Here is a 17920-nt window from a genome sequence, read left to right as displayed (position 1 = left end):
TGTCCTAGGCTCTTACAAGAGGTGCACGCTCTAACTCGAACTCGAGACCTGCTGTGCAGATCTCAAGCCCTTTGCCATCACGCCACGCCCCTTGGGGATGCCTTGCCTTACTTGCTCACTCTCATTTACCAAATATTTTTTGGGAAGATGCCTTTTTAACTGCTGTTTATATCATTAATCGTTTACCTACTCCGATTTTACAGCACAAATCACCTTATGAAATGGTCAATAATTCTAAACCGGATTTCAATTTTTTATGAATTTTTGGATGTGCTTGCTGGCCCTACTTGCGTCCGTATAATAAACATAAAATGGATTTTCGACCCAAAACGTGTATCTTCATCGGCTATAGCAGTGGTCATCGGGGGTATAAATGCTTAGATTTCTCCACTTGTAAAATATATGTTTCCTGTCATGTTGTTTTTGATGAGTCTCTCTTTCCCTATGAACCACCACAAACTATTGTTCCTTCCATTCATGAAACTCTTGTCATTCTTCCTTCTAATCTCCAGTTATCATATGCTCGCTCCATTTTTTTTACAGGTTCTAATTTTCAAACTGCAGCACCACTTCCACAGAATATAGCAACACCAACAGAGCCTCAATTTGATTTTGATGTTACTACAGCGACCTTTGTTCGCGATCCCACTCAAAATCAACATGCAGATGACAGACCCCCTCCCTCTTTAGTTTCTGTTCCTCCATCTCAACCTCAAAATACCCACCCTATGACTACCCGCAACAAAAATAATACCCACAAACCCAAACTACCTTCAGAATCCCATATCAGGTACCCTCTCCCAAAAGCTCTTATGGCCACTGTCACCAACAATGAACCTGAACCAACATGTTATTCTGAGGCCATTAAACATCCCAATTGGAGAGATGCTATGAACAAGGAGTTCGATGCTTTACTGCGAAATGGTACTTGAACTTTAATTCCTTCTCCTCCTATTGCTAATATTATTGGTTCCAAGTGGGTGTACCGTATTAAAAGGAAAGCTGATGGCGGTATTGAACGTTTCAAAGCTCGCCTCGTCGCTAAAGGTTTTCATCAACAAGAGGGTGTTGATTTTTTGGAAACCTTCAGTCCTGTTGTAAAACCTATAACAGTCTGCATGGTTTTATCAGTTGCTATATCCCGTGGTTGGCATCTTTGTCAAATAGATGTCCAAAATGCCTTTTTACATGGTTTTTTGCATGAGGATGTTTATATGGCTCAACCTCCCGGTTTTCTTCATCCTCAATACCCACAACATGTGTGTAAACTTCATAAATCTATATATGGTCTTCGTCAAGCACCACGGGCGTGGTTCTCTCGCTTAACTAACAAATTGCAGGCCATTGGTTTTAAAGGAAGTCAAGCTGATCACTTCCTTTTATGTTTATCAACATGGTTCTATTCTTCTTTATTTTCTCATATATGTCGATGACATTATATTAGCAGGTGCTGATCTCAATTTCATTAATCATGTGATAAGCCTATTGCAAGTTTGACTTTCGAATAAAAAAATTAGGTGAACTCAGTTTCTTTCTTGACGTAGAAGCTATTAGAAGTGATGAAGGCCTTTATTTGTCTCAACGCCGCTACATACTTGATCTTCTTCTTCGCAGCAAGATGGACAAATCCAGATCTTCTGTTACACCTATGTCCACGTCCCAAATCTTGAACAGATCAGATGGTGCCCCCTTTCATTATCCATATTTGTATAGAAGTATTGTGGGAGGACTTCCAATATCTTTCTTTCACCAGGCCAGAGCTTGCATTTGCTATTCATAAAGTTAGTAAATATATGCATGACCCGAAAGAACCTCATTGGGTGGCAGTTAAAAGAATCTTGCGATACTTAAAAGAAACTATCTCCCATGCTCTTTTAATTCAACCTGATCATCTTCTTCAACTTCAGACTTTTAGTGATGCAGATTGGGCATCAGATCAGGATGATAGAAGATCAATTGGTGCTTACTGTGTCTATCTTGGCAAAACCTTAATTTCATGGAGTTGTAAGCAGCAACCAACTGTTGCCCGTAGCAGCACCGAAGCGGAGTATAAGGCTTTAGCAAATGCAGCTGCGAAAATTCAGTGGCTCAAAACTCTGCTTTCAGATCTTCATGTCTCGACTATACACCCTCCCATTCTTTGGTGTGACAACATTGGAGCCACTTATCTCACAAGTAATCCTCTCTTCCATGCACGTACAAAACATATTGAAATAGATTTTCATTATGTCCTTGATCAAGTTCTCAATGGTCAATTAAATGTTCGGCTCATCTCTACCAGAGATCAATATGCAGATGCTCTTACAAAGCCTTTGTCTTCTCAGCGTTTTAAACTTCTACGTGACAATCTCAGGGTCCACTCTTTTACCCCTTCGATTGTGGGGGCATGTGGAAGAACAAATCAACATGACCAGTTCAACTGAAGATTCAAAGTTTAAAACATCTGCAACAAATCTCTTATCTGCAAAATCTATTAGTTAGGCATGTAATCTATTTTTGAATTCAAATTAGATGATGTATTGGATACTTAGTTAAAATTTGTTATTTTGTAATTTATTTAAACACCTTGTAATTCATGAATGACAAATAAGAAAACATTATTCAAATAAGAGCTTTTATCTTATAAAAAAGATTTGAAAATAAAAAAAATATTAATTTAAAATAAAAAAATAATTTTTTAAAAAACAATTTTAAATCACAGGAATAGAATAGACGTACTCCAAGAATAAATGACGTATTTAACATTACTGCCAAGCAAATTCAAGTGTGGTCATGTCAAGAGGTGAAGTGGAAACATCAACCCATCCATGAGCTTAAAATTAGCTTTCTGCTATTACTACAGATTAATTTTCCCTTTTTTAAATAATCGTGATGGCCCCACAGTACATAGATACAAGATGTGATTGCAAGGAAGGATAGTCTCAAGAGAGAATTAATAATTAAAATGAACTCAAACCTTGCAAAACACTTCTTGTCCTTGATGATAGAATAGTTTTCTCTAATGGCCAACACGATGAAACTACATGGGTACCACACAACTGCCCTACCTCTCTCTATATCTCTCTGCCTTAGTGCATGAAATAATGCTCTTTGCTTTTCTTTTCCTTTTATTTTTTTTTTCTCAAACTAGTAGAATCTTTGATACCAGCTGTATATTCATATGTTAAGTTATTAAACTCCACGGGGTTAAATATTCGGCTCATATGCTTTTTATATATATATTTTTAAATCATGTTAAATTTTGATCGAATTAATCAGGTTATGAGTTGATTTATTAGATTTAACCAAGTTAATTTCTATTTAGTTTAATTTAAGATATGATCAGGAGCTTGTTTGTTTTTGTATTTTAAAAACGCTTTAAAAAAATTAACTTTTTTTTCTTTATTTTAAATTAATATTTTTTGGTGTTTTTAGATTAATTTGATGTGTTTATATCAAAAATAATTTTAAAAAAATAAAAAATATATTATTTTAATATATTTATCATATTTTAAAACACCTCCTAAATCCCAAATTGACCCGCTAAGCTTCATCAGATGTAATATAAATATACAGACCCAATCGATCTGGCCGTCCAAAAACAAAACAACTTCGCCCAGATTCTGGCTTTCTCTAGATTCTCCACGTCTCTAGCTCGGCCTCCATGAAAATGAATGGATGCAAGAATGTGCCCTCCTCTTACTACTAAAATAAGAATTTTAATTAAGATATGCTAGTTTTGGCACTTCAATAGGGTTCTGAATTTGAAGCACCAAAATTATTAAAGTTGTGCTGATGGGATCATAACTACTAACTAGCAAGAGGTTTTTTTTTTCTTCAAAACCTATACACAAAAAAAAATTGATTTATCAATTTATATAAAAATAAAATTCAACTAATTTTGACTTTTTTTTCTTGCTGTAATTACCTTCCAAATAAAAGCACAATCAAATTTTATATCTTTACATTCTTTCTATTTGCATCTTTCATTTTTTTTTCTCTTAAATTTCCCTACTTTTCTCTTGATTTTTCTTTTTTGCTAGACTATAAACATAATTTTCTATCTTTTTTTTTTCTCTTTGCTTTTGAAATTTCTAAATATAAATCACGACTCAAATATTTATTAGATTTGATCATCATTAAATATATCTCAAAAACAATTAATACACCCGCATATATTATTTTAAATACTTTTTTTTTATTTCTAATAAATCTTATATTTAAACTATCAAAAACCCAAAAAGAAACCCTAATTTAAATGTAGGTTTTATTATGTGAAATCAAGAGTCATCGAGCCAACCTGTAATTGGGACCTACATTATTACCATAGCCAACTCAATTGTCCCATTTTCTTTCTATAAATTACTAGAAAATTAAATCAATGAAAAACATCCACACAACATCACACAAAAGCACAAAAACTTGAGTGTTTGTTTGGGAATCACTAATGTGGCTTTAGCTTTTAACCATGATTGTTGCTTTTAAGTGTTTATTAATACTTTAAAAGCTAATATCACAGCTTTTATAATGTGTTATACTGATAACTTCAGATTTTTATCCAATTAAAAAAAAACTTTTCATTAATCCAATAGTTTTTTTTTTACATTGAATTCCATACATAATTATATTTTAAATTTTGATATATAAAAATTAAAATAACATGTTTTTCATTTATTTTACATGCAAAAATTAATTTCATAATAATTTTAACAAAACACATTTTTTTAAACCTATTTTTTAAAACTACAACTAAAAATGTTTTTTTAATTTATTTTTTTAAATTATAACCACAAAATCTTTTACAATACTAAACACACACCCACACCCACACAAAACACAAAAAAATAAATGAGTAATTAAATTTAAAATAAATACAATAAATGAATTATGAACCCCTCAAATTCCCCGCTTAAACAGAAAAAACCATCCATTTTCCTTCCTTCTCTCCCTCCCTCTCCTTCCCTTCCCTCACTCTTCTCAGAAACACCCCCCCTCTCCCTCTCACAGCCTGGGACACCTGTTCTACCGTAATTCCAAATTAAGAAAATTCTTAAAAAATATTTCACAAAAACCAAGCTTCCAAAAAAACATTGAAAACCCTTAATTTTCAAACCAGTTTTTCTTGTCTCTCCGTCTTTCTTTTCTTTTCTTCCTCTTTCTTCTCTGTCTATATATATACACACACGCTTCCCTCCATCACAGAGTGGATGCCGGAGCCAAAAAAATAGCATCCCACGTTTCTCCTTCATCTTCTTTAATTTATATTTAAGTTTCCCATATTTTCTTTCCTCTCTTTGTCTGTCTACAATTCTTGAATCTTTCTTTTAACTTTCTTTAACGTACACCAAAAGAAAGGATAATAGTTACTCGTTAAAGGGAGAGAAGGAAGGATAATATGGGAGCCTGTGCCACCAAGCCTGAGGTGTTGAAGGAGGGTGAGACTCCTGAGCCTGCCAAGGAGGAAGTTGTGGTGGCAACAGGTGGTGATGTTCAGGTTGAAGATAAGGTTGTCGCTGTGGATGAAGAGGAAAAGAAAGTCGTTTTTGAGAAAGATATTGGTGATGCTGGCGGTGATAAGGTGGAGGAGACTGAGATTGTTGATGACAACAAGAGACGATCTCTAAGTAATTTGTTCAAGGAGGTATTTATTTTTTATTTTATTTCTTATATCAAGATTTTCCATACATTTTTATTTTTATTTTTTGTGCAACCATAAATGAAAGATTTTATTTTATTTTATTTTAAGACATTCTTGAGCAATAAAGTTTAAAGCTCAAGTAAAACTTTTCCCTTGAGACCACTTTCTCTACGAAAAACTCAAGTATATGCAGCTATTTGTATTAGGTTTATTTTATTTGTTGGGATATTATAAGCAATAAAGTTAAAAGCTTTAGTTTCCATGAACAGGAAAGTTGGGGTAAGGTATCTTTAACTTTGTTATTTTGCATATTCATTTGATGACATACAAACAAATTAACTCTTATCAAGGACCCATTTTTTGTTTGGTTCTTCCATGATTTTCCTCAATATTTTCTGTGATTTCATTTTCGTACCCTCGAATGAGATAATTTTTTTTTAATTGCTGCCCACATTAGTTTTATATATTAATAGTGAGAAGGTATTAGTATATTATTATTTTAATGCGATCTCATAATTAGATAAAGAAATAACTACTTGTTTGAGACTGTAGTAGCTTCTATTTTTTAAAACATGTTTTCCTTTAAAAAATATTAAATTTATATTTGTTTTAGTATTTTTTTTTGATGATTTTGATATGCATAATAAAAAAAACTAAAACAAATTATTTTAATATATTTTAAAATGAAAAGTATTTGTAAAAATTACATGCATTAACAGTACCGAATATATATTAAAAAACGGAGTTTGCATACTTAGATAACTTAGTTTTGATGTGAGAAAGGTGATATAAAAATATTGAGGGATAGAAAAGTATATCTACAAACTCTTATGATGATGAAGGATCTAGGTAGGAATGTTAAATCTTGACAGTAATGGAAAGCAACTATTGAGCAACATAGGCTGGATATGTATGGCCCTAGTCGATGGTGGGCGCCATAAAGCGTGGCAAAATTGATGGTTTATGGCTGAATGTACTTGACATCCATAGAAGACTTGTATCTAGCTGTACTGGTTGTTGGGGCTTGGATTATTCTGATCATTTATTCTGATCATTTGTTTCCTACCAATTCGATTAAATTGTGTCAGATTGTGGGGTGTCGTTCTTCGTTGATTTTGGAACGTATCTTTCAGCCTCTTAGCTATTATGTTCCCTGCACTTTATTTTTATGCAATGCTAGTCCATACACACAATTACATTTGCATCGCCTTGTTCACACAGCCAACTGGATAGGTTATTCTTCGGCCTAACTCTTTCTAAGGTTAACAACTATGATTCTGACACAACCAGCCCCAGAAGTAGAGAATTATTTATGGTGTCCCGTTGGAACCTATAGAGTCTCCATTGCTTGTATATAACTAGTACTGCACCCTAAGAGGGGGACATGGACAGGGGGCTCAAGCCTGAGCCCTCACTTCTCTTGCTTTGCAGGGCTGCCATAAGCTACAATGCCATTGGTAAAATGAACACATTAGTTAGATTTTGAATATTCTGCGATATCTTATGGTTAAAATTGCATTCTATGCAGAATGAAAAAGGGAAGGAGCCAAAAGAAAGTGACAAGGCACCAGCAGAACAAGAGAAACCAGAAACTTCAGAAACTAAAAAACCTACTGAGCCAGAAGTGCCTAAAGAAGAACCATCAACAGTGAAGGAAGAACCTGTAGTGGTAATTGAACCAAAAGATGTAAATGCTCCTGTAAAGGTAGAGACAGAGAAAGTAACAAGTGAAGTCAAACCAGAAACTTCAGAAACTAAAAAACCTACTGAGCCAGAAGTGCCTGAAGAAGAATCATCAACAGTGAAGGAAGAACCTGTAGTGGTAATTGAACCAAAAGATGTAAATGCTCCTGTAAAGGTAGAGACAGAAAAAGTAACAAGTGAAGTCGCAGCAGCAGCAGCAGAGCCCAAAACTACTGAAACATTAGGGGAGAAAAAACCTGTGGAGACTGAGACTAAAACTACTGAAACAGTAGGGGAGAAAAAACCTGAAGAGACTCCTTGAGGTCTTGGAAGTAATGTCAAAAGTGTGATTTTAGCTATAGATCTTGACACTTCAGGGTAAAGGCTGTGATGTGGTGGTTGCCATGGTACTTTCGCTGCTGCTTTTGTGAGTCTGTTTCTCTTGTTTTCTCACACATCGATTTTTCTTTTCATTTCAGCTTGTTTGACATCTTTATATCTCCATGAGGAAGGATTGATTTATTAATTTGTTAGATTATATATCAACATAGATTGTTTTATGCACATTTTTTAGTTTTTTTCTTGCATTTTCTGGCTTTCTACTCACAAGGAGAGTTCCACAAGATATGGCTCATTTTAAAATAATCCATCATCAAAATTTTAGTTTCAAGATTAAATTAAAACATTGTATGTAGAAAATGGTTAGATAAACACATCTAATCTTTACATAATTTCTCATTAAAGACTCGATGTTGATCTGCTTGCTTGTGCTTAAACAAGTTCAGGATCAGCACCCCCTGTACTTATAAATACACGAAAAACAATTAAAAAAAAAAAAAAGAGGCACAGGAAGCTTTACAACTATGCTGGAAATACAAAAACTTTTAACCCTTTTTGAAGAGAAAAAAATGGTTAAAGGCAAAGCCCATCTGTTGCTATTGTATTTTCACCTTAGCCCGTTTTTACGAGATAATGGGTCCATGGAGTTCTTAAAATCGCAGCAAAGAGCTAGAGCAGTCAAGCATTAGATTTATGTAAATTCTTTGATCCTAAACGGTCACATGAGTTATGTCAACTATAGTTGTCAAACGTGATCTAGGATATGAAAAGTAAAAAAAAAGTTTGGATTTGCGCGGAGGTTATTAAGTCAATTATTATATATATATAGTTCTGATTGAATTTAAATTTAGTGAAATTGATTAATTGAATTACTAAAAACCTGATGATGATAAATTAACTAGTTTAATCATTATTTAATTAAAAAAACTTGGGTCAGATTCTAAGTTTTCCATGTTAATATGTCATCTCAAGCATGTTTAATAATTATGCACATTACAATAAACCCATGACTATAAGCAGTTTAGAGGCTTCTCGATAGAAGATGGACTTGCATGTAAAGGATATCAATTCTATGCTCCTTACAAACCAGGATAATTAATTTTCAAACTTTACTTTGTTAGGTTTAAACTTAAACTCTATTGTGGTTATTCTGAAAGTTATGGTTATTGTTTATCACTACAACTATAACATCTATACAATGATAATGATACACATAGTTTGTGTACTTTTTGCCAAAACCATCTTCTCTTTTGTTTGTCTTTCATGATATTAGAGCAAATCTAGCTTATGCTTTAAAGATCCTGCTTATGCTTTTTCTAAAACATGGTTGAGTCTGGTTTCTCCTCTTTATCCCAGTTTATTTTCTCCAATCCAACGCAACTTGTCTCTATCAAACTTGATGAGACAAATTATCTTGCGTGGACTGCACAATTTATACCTATTCTCAAGAGTCATAATCTGCTTGGCTTTATTGATAGTTCTAACCTCTGCCCTGCTATGTTTGTTGGTGATAATGCTGCCAAAAATAAGTTCGTAAATCCTGCCCACACCAATTGGCAGAGTCGTGACCAACTTTTACTAAGTTGGATCATCTCCTCTATTTCTCCTGCACTAGTGGCTTCCCTTTATGGTTTGGACTCTTCATTTTTAGCATGGCAGTCTCGTGCTGCTCGCTTTGCTTCTCAATCAAAATCCCACATCTCCCACTTGAAACATCAGCTACAAAATCTCCAACAAGGTTCTTTGACTTGTGCTTCGTATCTAGCTGAAACCAAGTTCTTAGCAGATCAATTATTTGCCATTGGAAAACTAGTTGATGATGACGATCTCATATCCTTTATTATTGGGGGTCTTAATCATACTTTTACACAATTTATTACCTCTTACTTCTTCCACATTCAGGAGACTTCTATGTCATTTTTTGATTTCAAGTCTGAGCTGCTGAATCATGAAATAATTCCGAACCATCATGCTCCATTAATTCCTGCGCCAGAAACGTCCTCCTTTGCTTTATTCACCAATCGACCAAAGTTTTTGCCTGTGAAATGTAAACTCCATTTTTCTGGGTCTTCAAACACTAACGCTACAAAGCTGAAATTTTCTCTTAAACTTGCCTCCTCCACATCTACCAAGGATGTTCGTTCTGTTTTTCAACTTTGGTGGTCGTTTCCTTTGCCAGATCTGCAAAGGACATAATCATCAGGTATTGGACTGTTTTCGGTGAATGGATTTTTCTTTCCAAGGATGTCATCCTCCTATAAACCTGACACCCATGGGTGCTGATATTAATGCAGAATTTCTGAATTGTCAATGGCTTGCGCACAGTGGTGCTAATGCACACGTAACTAATAATGTTGAGAATCTTGATTCCAAATGCCCGTTTGATGGTAATGAGACTGTTGGTGTAGGTAATGGTGCAGGTTTGTCTATTAAACATACTAGTTCATCCATTGTCCACTCTTATAACAATCGCTTTCTTCTTAAAAATATTATTCATTGTCCTTAAGCTGCTATTGATCTTTTTTCTATTAACAAATTTTGTGTCGATAATGATGTTACTTTCCATCTCACACATAATGCTTATTCGGTTCAGGACAATTAGACAAGAATCATGCTTCTTCAGGGTCCGAGTGAAAATGGGCTCTATCCTATTAATCTCGCCAACTTATCACATAATAAGCGTAGAGGGTTAATTGCCTTTATTGGAATCAAGGTACCCAGCTCCTTTTGGCATCAACCCTTAGGTCATCCATCTGAGTCTGTCTTGCATCATGTCTTATCTAATTCTAATTTACCTCTTGTTGGTTCAGTGTAAAAGAGCTTTGTATGTTAATCTTGTTAACTTGGAAAATCCATTCAACAACCTTTTTCCTCCTCTCATCGTGAGACATCAGGTCCTTTAGATCAGGTTCACTCGGATGTTTAGGTTGCACCTCTTATCTCACTTAGTGGTTTTAAATTTTATTTAACGTTTATTGATGATTTCAGTTGATTTACATGGTTGTATCCAATTGCAAATAAATCTGATGTCTTCAATTCTTTTGTTCAGTTTCGGCTACTTGTGGAAAAACAATTTTCATCCCCTATTAAACGTTTACAAACCTAAAACGGTGGAGAATATATTTCCTCACTTTTTACTCGGTATCTCATAGAAAATGGTTTTTTTCATAAGCAAACATGTCCACATACTTCTCAACAAAATGGTATTGCCAAATGAAAACATTGCCACATTGTTGATATGGGCCTTACTTTACTTGCACAATCTGGTCTTGCTAATAAATTTTGGGTTAAATCATTTTTAACTGTCGTATATTTAATCAATAGGTTACCTACGCTAGTTTTAAATAATGATACTCCTTTCTTCAAACTATACAAAAATGCACCTGATTATTCTTCTCTACGAAACTTTGGATGTAGATGTTATCCTTTGTTACGTCCATATGCTGAAAACAAATTGTCATATCATAGTATCCCTTGTATTTTTATTGGTTATTGCTCCAGTCAAAAGGGTTATAGGTGCCTTGATTCAGTAAGTGAGCGTGTTTACATCTCTCATAGTGTTGTGTTTGATGAAAACTATTTTCCAGCCAAAATAAGGATCCCAAATCACTCTCCTGTTGGTGTCGTGATCCCTCCTGGTATGTCTTCCTCTCCCCTTCAAATACCAATTTCTTTTAATTTGTTGGGTTCACCACCTACCAGATCTACTGGTATATCTTCTTCTCCCCTTCCAATTCCAACTTCCCCTAAGTTTTTGGGTTCACGACCTACCTATTGAATAAACTCTTCTGCAAATCAACCTGCAACAACTTCACATCCTTTACCCCAACCTCATGAGCCCCTCAATTCCCCCGTGTCACCCATCTCATCCTCTATTCAAATTTCAACTGTGCCCCATAATTCTTCACCCTATCCCACTATCATTGAATCCTCTGATCCCTTAGTTTATTCATACCCATCTGTCGAGCACTACCTTGTTCCTCATATTGTTACTCACTCACAAACAGGGCATTCTCGGCCTCACCAGTTTCCTGACTATGTGACCCATTATTCCTCATAACATCCACTTCACCTATTCCATACAGCTGTCATCCATCCTGAGCCTAACGCTTTTACACAGGCAGTCTCTAAAATCAGAATGACGTGTAGCTATAGAATCTGAGTTCAAGGCATTATTGGACAACAATACATGGTCACCCTGTCCACGACCTTCTTCCCATCATATTTTCCGCAACAAATGGCTTTACAAGATCAAACAGAAATCTGATGACTCCACTGATCATTACAAGGTGAGGTTAGTCGCAAAAGGATTTGATCAAAGGTTTGGCGTCGACTACTTTGAGACCTTTAGCCCAATTGTTAAACCGACAACTGTTCCTATTATTTTAGCTTTGGCTGTATAATTTTGATGGACCACATGGCAGCTAGATGTTTCCAATGCTTTTCTCCAAGGATATCTTGATGATGAGGAAGTTTATACGGAGCAACTAAAGGGGTTTATCAGTGCTGAACATCTTACCTTTGTATGTTGATTGCATCGCTCTCTTTATGGTCTTAAACAGGCACCACGAGCTTAGTTCACTCGCCTCTCACATGCACTGGTTGATCTTGGTTTCTCTAGTTTACGCGTTGACTACTCTTTCTTCACTCTTCATAGAGATAAATTGCATTTTTATATATTAGTGTATTTCGACGATATTATCGTCACTGGCAATGATGATTCGACAATTTTCTCTATTATCTCACAACTGCAATTTGAGTTTGTGATGAAGGATTTAGGTGACTTGAGCTATTTTTTTTAGGGATAGTGGTTGCACGTGATCATACAGGGTTACATTTATGTCAATCTAAATAAATTGCTGATTTTCATGATCGCGCTAATATGGTAGGTGCTCGACCTTACAAGGCTCCCTGCATTTCTGGGTTGAAAATGTCAAAATTTGATGGTGATCTTTTAATTAATCCCTCTGAATACCGCCATATTGTTAGGGCCCTCTGGTATGTTACCATTACATGTCTTGATATCGTATACTCCGTCAATCAGTTATGTCAACATATGCAAGCACCTAATAATACCCACTGGACTCCGGCCAAGAGAGTTCTTTGTTACTTAAAGCATACTACCAATTTTGATCTTCACTATAAACCAAGTACTGTTGCCTTACATGCTTTCTATGATGCAGATTGGGCGGGTAATCCTGATAGACGTTCTTCAAGTGGCTATGACATCTATATTGGACAATGTTTAGTTTCTTGGTCCTATAAGAAACAACCTATTGCCTCCAGGTCTATTACTAAAGCAGAGTATCGAAGCTTGACATTAATGACAGTTGAAGTATATTGGATCTGTATGCTTTTGCGAGAGTTGCATATTTATTTGCACCACCTACACTTTGGTGTGATAATCTCAGTGCTATGTCTTTGGTTTTTAATCCTATTTTCCATGCGCGAACTAAGCATATTGAAATTGATTATCATTTTATTCAAGAGAAGGTGGTTAACAAAGATGTGGTTGTTCGATATATTAACACCTGCAATCAAGTTGCAGATATCTTCACCAAGGGCCGCACTGCTGATCGGTTTTGTATTCTGCGCGACAAATTATTGGTTTGTTCCTTACCCACTAATTTGAGGGAAGGTGTTAAAGATATCAATCCCGTGCTCCCTACAAATTAGGATACTTGATTTTCTAACTTTACTCTGTTAGGTTTAAACTTAAACTCTATTGTGATTATTTTGAAAGTTATGGTTGCTGTTATTGTAATGTTTATCACTACAACTATAACATCTATATAATGATAATGATACACATGGTTTGTGTACTTTTTGCTAAAACTATCTTCTCTTTTATTTGTCTTTTATGGTAATTTGAGACCTTTAGCCCAGTTATTAAACCGACAACTGTTCACATTATTTTAGCTTTGGCTGTACAGTTTCGATGGACCACACAACATTTGACCACATTTAAAACAAATCTCACAAATGACGAATCTATTTTATGAAGCTTATTGGACTTTTATAGATTGATTTTTATAATTTTAGAGGCTTTTTCTGTCACAAATAAGACATTATTATTATTATTATTATTATTATTATTATTATTATTATTATTATTATACTATACTTTAAAATGCATGGAAAAACACTGTACAAGTATTGTGTACATAAATTTTTTATACTACAAACCACACTATAGACATAGATTATTTACACTGCGGATAGTACTGTAGAACCAGGGGGCGTTGTCTTTTCTACTTTTTAGTAAAAAAATCCTACTATATTTTTGTTTTTTAGTCAAAAAGTATTGTTGGATTTGACTTGACCACCAGACCCAATGCTATTGAATCTAACTACTAATAGTTTTGGGTCTGACTGCCTAACCGGATCCAATAATATTAGGTCTGACTCGACAGCCAAACCCAATGCTATTGGGTCTAGCTGGGCTTGGCTGTCTAGCCGTACCTAATGACATTTTTATATTTACAATTTTTGCATTTTTTGACCCAATGCATATTTGTTTTAATTAATATGGAAAATGTGATTAAGTTTTTTATACACACACACACACACACACTTAATCACGTTTTCTTTGTCATATTTGCTTTAAAAGTTGTTTGTTTTTGTATTTTAAAAATATATTTATCATGAAACAATATTATATTTTGATGTATTTTTTAAGTACCTTTTTTTTTTAAAATTTTGAGGTGTTGTTAAAAAATATAAAAAAAAATTATCTGAATTATTTTCAAGTAAAAAATACTCTTAAAAAAATATTTTGCACCACAATTTCAGACCCAATGCTATTGGATCCGGCTCCGCAACCAGATTCAAAGTTATTGGATCTGGCTCGGCCGCCAGATCCTAGGATATTGGGCCTCGCTAGGCAGCAAGATCCAAGAATATGAGATTTGGCTCGGCAGCAGATCAATACTATTGGGTCTAGCATTCCCACAAGACCTAATGCTATTGAGTGTGGCTCCGCGGTCAGACCCAATAACATTTGGGTCTGACATGACTACCAGACCCAAGGCTATTAGATCTGGATTAGTCATCAGACTCAAAACACTTAAACTATTCTATATACTCTTTATATTGATTTTATATGTGAAAAAAATTGTTATTGACCTATTCTGAAGCGCGGGTCAATATGCTAATAGCTTATTAAATTATGTTTATTTTTAATATTTCTAATTGTGTTATTTTTTTCCTTTCATTATCCTAAATTCAAAAAATAAAAATAAAAACTCTAATCACTTTACTTATTATTCAAACTTTGACCATTAACTTGCAATATCAGCACCTTCCCAATTAAATATTATTTTAGGAGCTTAGAATAACATCTTTTTTCTTTTATTTGTTCTTTCAAAACAAATCAAAAACTTACGATTCCAAGAAGAAGATAGAGCTAGGAGGATAAAATAATAAAATGATGTTGTGATCTATATATCTCTTATTTTCCCAACTAAAATTGGAAACCTCAATCCTCGTTTAAAAAGAAAAGACAGGGGATATTTGAAACAGTAATAAATATTATTTTTTAATTAATATTTATTTAAAAATATATTTTTTGTTTATTTAAATTTATTTTTAATATTAGTATATCAATTTAAAAACAATTTTTTTAATTTGTTTTTTAAAACTTCAGTTCAAGCACATGAACAAACACCTTGAAAATCTCATTACTATTTTAATGGTTGAAAAAGTAAATCTTTTAAATATTGCATAGATAAATCAATCATTCATTTAATTTTTTGAATAAGATTAATCAAACATTAATTAATCTATATGTCACCTAACTAGAAAGCATTGACAAGACTCAGATTAATATCTCACACCGAACAATTATTATATGAACGCTTGTACCAAGTCAATAGAAGTCAATAGCCATCAGGGATAGGGATATGGGGTATTTTTTAAAGTATTTTTTATTTTAAATTATCAAATTAATTGTTTTTAAATGTTTTTAAAATATTTTAATATAAAAAATAAAAAATATTATTTAAAAAAATCATACATCACAAAATCAAACAAGCAAGATCAGTTGAAAGATTTGAGTCCCTACTGGCCGACGTCTCATGCATTATATATTGTCCTTCTGTCTCCATACCAGCCTGTGGCAGGTTTTTGTGAATCTGGCTATGGACTTGTGATTTCGCAGCTGGAAGGCAAGGGACATGATTTCCTTGGATTAATGGAAGGATATTTTGGTTTTTCAAAAATATTTTTCAGCTAAAAATATATAAAAACTTCTCTCAATGCTTTGTGTATTTGGTATTTTAGTTTTTTAAAAATATTTTTTAATTATAAAAACTTCTTTCAATTCTTTTCTTTGTGTAGCTATAAATTTGTTTTCGGTATTAATTAAGATCTTTTGACTTTGTATACCATTTTGGTGTCTTATTATTATTATTATTATTATATAATGTAAACAATCAGCCTTTTAGGCTTGGTGAAGTAAATAATTTTTTATTATTTTTAATTTTTTTTATCAATAATATTTTTTTGTATCAACTCATCAAAATTATTAAATAACACAGTTCAGATAATTACATAAAACAATCAATAAGAACTTAATAATTTCTGCTATTCATAGCGATGTATAAACTTGTGATACATTGCTTATTCCTGTTTGTTTAAAATGGTTGACAAAGACACTTAGATGTGTTTGATTTAGACTCTGTTTGGAAGTAGTATCCATGTTCCTAAACACGACCTTACTTTTTTTTATTTTTTTATTTGGTTGTTCAGGACTGCTTTATTGGATTATGATTTGAGGGTAAAGTAAACATTTGCTCCTGAACAATGAGAACAGTCACAATTTAGTCCTTTAACAATCCATTTCACGATGTATTTGCTGTTGCTTGAACTTATGATGTTCACTGTTTGTTTTATTAATTTGAATATTCGGGTCAGTTTACGCGTATCTCGACTAATCTCACGGGTCCTGAAGTTAATAATCATATAAACCTTCAGTGACTCTAAAAAAACTCAAACTCATGATTATTAAAGAGCAAAATCAAGACCTAACTAGTTAAGCTGCCTCTTAAAATTATAATATTCACTGTTATATATTCAAGTGGTGGAGGAAAACCGATGTAGGCAACCATTTGTTTTATAGCAGGGACAAAATGATGGAGAATGCTCTATGCGTTACGAAATATATGTTCATTCAAAGAAAATATATTTTATTTAATACAATTTTCTTGTAATTATTTTTAGTTTTTTTATACTCAGACTCCTTGTAATAGAATAGCTTAATTATAAAACTCCCTTTTTCAATTGCAATATAAAAAATACATATAAATTTCTATTTTATTTTTTTACATTTGAAATATTAGAGCTAGTTTCAATACCCTAATCTTTTAATATTTTGGTCAAATATTGTGGAGGACTAGAAAACCAACACGTGCTAAATTTTCATCATATTAAAAGCATAGGAAAACACATGGAATCTCATAGAGCCACCCAGGAGAGACCGGGAGGAATCCAACTTTGAAATGATATTCTTTTAAGGTATTTCATTTTGAGAGATTATTCAATACAATTGGATTAATAAATATATTTTAGAAAGATATTTTAAAAATAAAAAATAAAAAAATATTATGTCTAAATATATGTTATTTTTTTTAATTTTTTTTGAAAATACAAAAATCACTACCACAATCTTTATATTTACCGACAGATTTTTTCATCGTTATTTGTACTATCATTCTGTTGGTAATTAATTTATCAATGAGATCACCGACGGAAATGCTCCATCGATGAATTTTTCATCGGTAATTTTTTGTTTGTCGGTAAGTCTGTTGGTAATAAAAAAAATTTATCGATAAAAATATTTTTTTGATATTTTTATTTATATTTATCAATTTTCTAGTAGTGAATTCACCATAAAATTATATAAGAGAAAATTTAGTTTTACTAGCCAACTAAATATATTTTTGGTTTTTTTGTTACTGTTTCTATTATCACGTGATAATAATTAAATAATATATAATAAAACGCTGATATACCATCTTTTTAAGAAACAACGAGGGAGGCTGCATGGAATATGAAATCTTTATATACAATGAGTCTCTTTGATGGTTTTGTGGATTCAAAGAATTATATAGCCTATCTTTAATTTGTCCCTATTTGAACGTAAAATTCTTCTTTCATATTGTCGGATACTTCCTCTCCAATTTCCCAATCATATTTATTATTATTTTTTGTCCTACCAATCTTTCCGTTGACTTAAAGAATTATTGAGGTGTGATTATTTTTTAAAATATTTTTTATTTATAA

General features: G+C 33.1%; 1 protein-coding gene across 2 annotated transcripts; it reads left to right on the top strand.

Moving 5' to 3' along the window:
- Nucleotides 1–4893: 4893 nt before the first annotated feature.
- On the top strand, nt 4894–7864 carry LOC7487190 (flocculation protein FLO11). Of its 2 annotated transcripts, XM_024590965.2 has the most exons (3): nt 4931–5620; nt 7146–7322; nt 7476–7864. In XM_024590965.2, the coding sequence occupies exons 1-3, from the start codon at nt 5375–5377 to the stop codon at nt 7620–7622; spliced, it is 570 nt and encodes a 189-aa protein (XP_024446733.1). In that variant the 5' UTR covers nt 4931–5374; the 3' UTR covers nt 7623–7864. The 2 variants fall into 2 exon arrangements, with proteins under 2 accessions (XP_002325343.3, XP_024446733.1); XM_002325307.4 differs by having other exon boundaries at nt 4894–5620; nt 7146–7864.
- Nucleotides 7865–17920: the final 10056 nt, after the last annotated feature.

Source organism: Populus trichocarpa, chromosome 19 (assembly GCF_000002775.5).
Source record: "Populus trichocarpa isolate Nisqually-1 chromosome 19, P.trichocarpa_v4.1, whole genome shotgun sequence".
NCBI lineage: Eukaryota > Viridiplantae > Streptophyta > Magnoliopsida > Malpighiales > Salicaceae > Populus > Populus trichocarpa.
Note: the sequence above shows the minus strand (reverse complement) of the source record. Positions and strands in the feature narration are given on the sequence as shown.

Bases quoted from the DNA above. Each gene is read 5' to 3' on its own strand.
- LOC7487190 (XM_002325307.4), top strand. From the start codon at position 5,375: ATGGGAGCCTGTGCCACCAAGCCTGAGGTGTTGAAGGAGGGTGAGACT. The intron at 5,621-7,145 runs GTATTTATTTTT...CATTCTATGCAG, and splicing joins TAAGTAATTTGTTCAAGGAG to AATGAAAAAGGGAAGGAGCC.